General features: G+C 40.2%; 1 protein-coding gene across 1 annotated transcript in view; it reads left to right on the top strand.

The window, feature by feature from the left end:
• The window catches only part of LOC106875603 (bactericidal permeability-increasing protein), a 71,718-nt gene that overhangs the window by 28,189 nt on the left and 40,592 nt on the right, over nucleotides 1-2,937 (top strand). The window contains exon 5 of the mRNA XM_014923819.2: nucleotides 2,489-2,631. Within this exon, the coding sequence (XP_014779305.1) occupies nucleotides 2,489-2,631 (143 nt within the window). The remainder of the gene's footprint in view (nucleotides 1-2,488; nucleotides 2,632-2,937) is intronic.

The raw sequence follows: 2,937 nt of genomic DNA, 5'->3' as shown, positions 1-2,937 counted from the left end.
TATATATATATGAGACATGGCATAAATAATGGTCATTACATATTTTTTCTTTATGAAATATTTTGCCCTGATTGATAATCCCTTACTAAATCTCTGTTATATATATATATCATTGTTTTTTATGTCGAGTTGAAATAAAAGCAGTTTAACTGTAAACTGAAAAATTATTCCATACTATCTCCTTATGGTGACCACTCTTCTTGTAAAAGTATCACAAACACATACGCACACACACATACACATACACATACACATCCATGAATGTATCTACGTGTGTGTGTGTGTTCCATCCTCTTTGCTATCTGCGATCAACTCGGACTAGTGATAGATTAATTCATCACTTTACATATTCAAACAACGTAAAAACAAAAATCTTTTTAATGTATATAGACAATGTTATCCATTTAGCCTTAATTCTGTCTCTCTTTCGAATTTCCTTGTCGCCTTGAGAAATATTCTTTTTGTTTGCTTAACAAAATTTCTTTTTCTTTCTATCTTTATCTTCATATTAAAAAAAAAATTTTTTAAGTTTTTTTCAATTTATCCTTCAGTATTTTTTATCCTTTATTTTCACAATTATTTTGTTATATTTCTAGCTATTTCGTTAAATATTTATTTAGATAATTCTAGATTCGTCATCTGAATCACAAGTCGTTAGGGGTCATCATCAGATTTGACAAGATAAACTCCCAATGATGACATGATGGACAGGTGGAGTGACTGTACGTGTTCGCTCAACTTGCTAGAAATAGCAGTCTAGTGTCTCTTAAATTCCAACCTATACGGTCTTATTAAAAAGATTGAAGTGGTTCTGAGTGCACATCGCACTGTGTTTCCCTTTCGAAAAAGAAAACCTCCGTCCCTTTTCCGAAAGGGGCGGGCGGTGATGGTTAGAATGCTTTGAGCGTAGGTCTGTTGGTCTGTTGGTCTGTTGGTCTGTTCAACGTTGATCCAGGACTAAACAACCACAACCGCAACAACAACGACGACAACAACAACGACGACAACAACAACAACAAAAACAACAACAACAAAGACGATAACAACAACGAGATACAAAAAAATACCGACCTTTTCTTTGTTGGCCTCAAGGACTGCAAAGACGTTCAGCTCGATACAAACACAAAGGACAGAGAGGATTTACTAAAACACGCGTAAACAATAAAAGGACAATTAACACAAGAATTATAACAGCAACATTCCCCGTTAAGGTGAGAAACACCACCGAGAGGTGAAAGACAATCCCTTAGGTCCCAAGTCACCCTTTTAGCCAGAGATGATACTACAAGTATTTCTCTCTCCTCTGTATTTTCAGCATACAAGTGCAAGATTAGAGCAGGGCCACTTACTCGGGTCATTCTCTCTTTGTAAAAAGGTTGGGTAAATACCCAACCTTTTTACAAATTCAGTGGTGGGAGGCAGTACCTCCATTCTCCAACCTCACTTTCTTCTCCAAGTGAAACTTGAACACGTTGATGAGAACTTGGCCGTAAAGGAAAGTGTCTGTCTACAGTCATTTCAGTCGTGGCCACCACACATCATACTATCCTACTTCGCCATAGTAACCTGACAGTAGAAAACTGCCTGCTCTTCTCGGCCAAAGGAAGGTGACGGGGCGATCTGTACAGCGATGTCAGCCGATAGCCAGATCTTTCCTACATGTGATAGCAGCAGTTCAACATATCTCCACAAGTCAGCAACACACGGACCCTGTACGAGCGCGTGCAAGACGGTTTCGTCACTCTGTGCGCATCTTGGACAGGCACTATAACGCTTGTAAAGTTTACTCCGAACCCGAAATGCTATTCCCACTTCTCCGGTAGCATTGCCTAGTCAGAGAATTTCTGGAAATTGTTCATGAGGCTTGGTGCAAAGTCCTCCAGAACGGACCGGTTATTTGATTTTCATCGATGCTCAGTTTCCCCTGATAATTAGTAGCTCTTAAAACCCACTAATCGTCTGTAGACCCTCATGGTGAAACAGCCACAGACCACTCTGACAGAATGGTTGAGGTCTGTGAGCGCCTGAAGGCATTCTAGGTGTCAGGCGCCCTGCCTCGGTTTAGGCTTGAACCAAGACTGCAGCTCAATCAAAAAGATAGCAGCAGAAGAGCGGATCTTGTAAACGGTGGTAGTAGATGAAAGATGCGACATAGTCATAATTAACCCTCACCCGACCTTTCAGAGATAGTTTGGTCTTGGTCCATTTCTGGGTCAGACTAATCATCTTGCTTGTCACCTCTTTCCTGCTTTTGTCTACCAGGATCTGGACCTAACCAAACTCCGAGTCATTTAATCGGTCCGTCAGTCCAGTGTCCCAAGATGCTGTTGGATAGCATGGATTCCTTCTCGTGGTACTGCGCTGCAGACTCGGCAACTTTTCATGATTAATTTTTTGCTCCTGTCACCGCCTGGTATTAATGCTGTTGTTTTTCTCTCTATTGCAATAATTTCGATAAAACATAACTTTTACTCTCTCTCTATTTTAGCAAAAACACCACACGGAGCTCCTGATGTGAAAGCAACACATTGCAGTTGTGATATCGCTTTTGACCTCGACACTTATAATTGGTTTTACAACTTCGTTATATTCCTCTTCAAAGGCACCATTCGAAGTGTTCTACGGCATCAGGTAAGCTGCTATACTTGAAATCTCACCCTTTCCTTTCCTCCATCCCTCTTTCATTACTTCCTCTCCTTCTCTCTATTTCTATTCATTTATTATGCACCTCGCCCTTCATTCACTTTTCTCTATTCGATTCCGCTCATTTTCTTTCTTTCTTCTTAATTCATTTGCCATCTTTCTACCCCTTACTCTGTCTCTCGCTTACATTCTAATCAATATGTATTCCCAGTCCTATACATACATACATACATACACACACACACACACACACACACACACACACACACACACACACACACACACACACACACA

This window comes from Octopus bimaculoides, chromosome 5, assembly GCF_001194135.2.
Source record: "Octopus bimaculoides isolate UCB-OBI-ISO-001 chromosome 5, ASM119413v2, whole genome shotgun sequence".
Classification (NCBI taxonomy): domain Eukaryota; kingdom Metazoa; phylum Mollusca; class Cephalopoda; order Octopoda; family Octopodidae; genus Octopus; species Octopus bimaculoides.
Note: the sequence above shows the minus strand (reverse complement) of the source record. Positions and strands in the feature narration are given on the sequence as shown.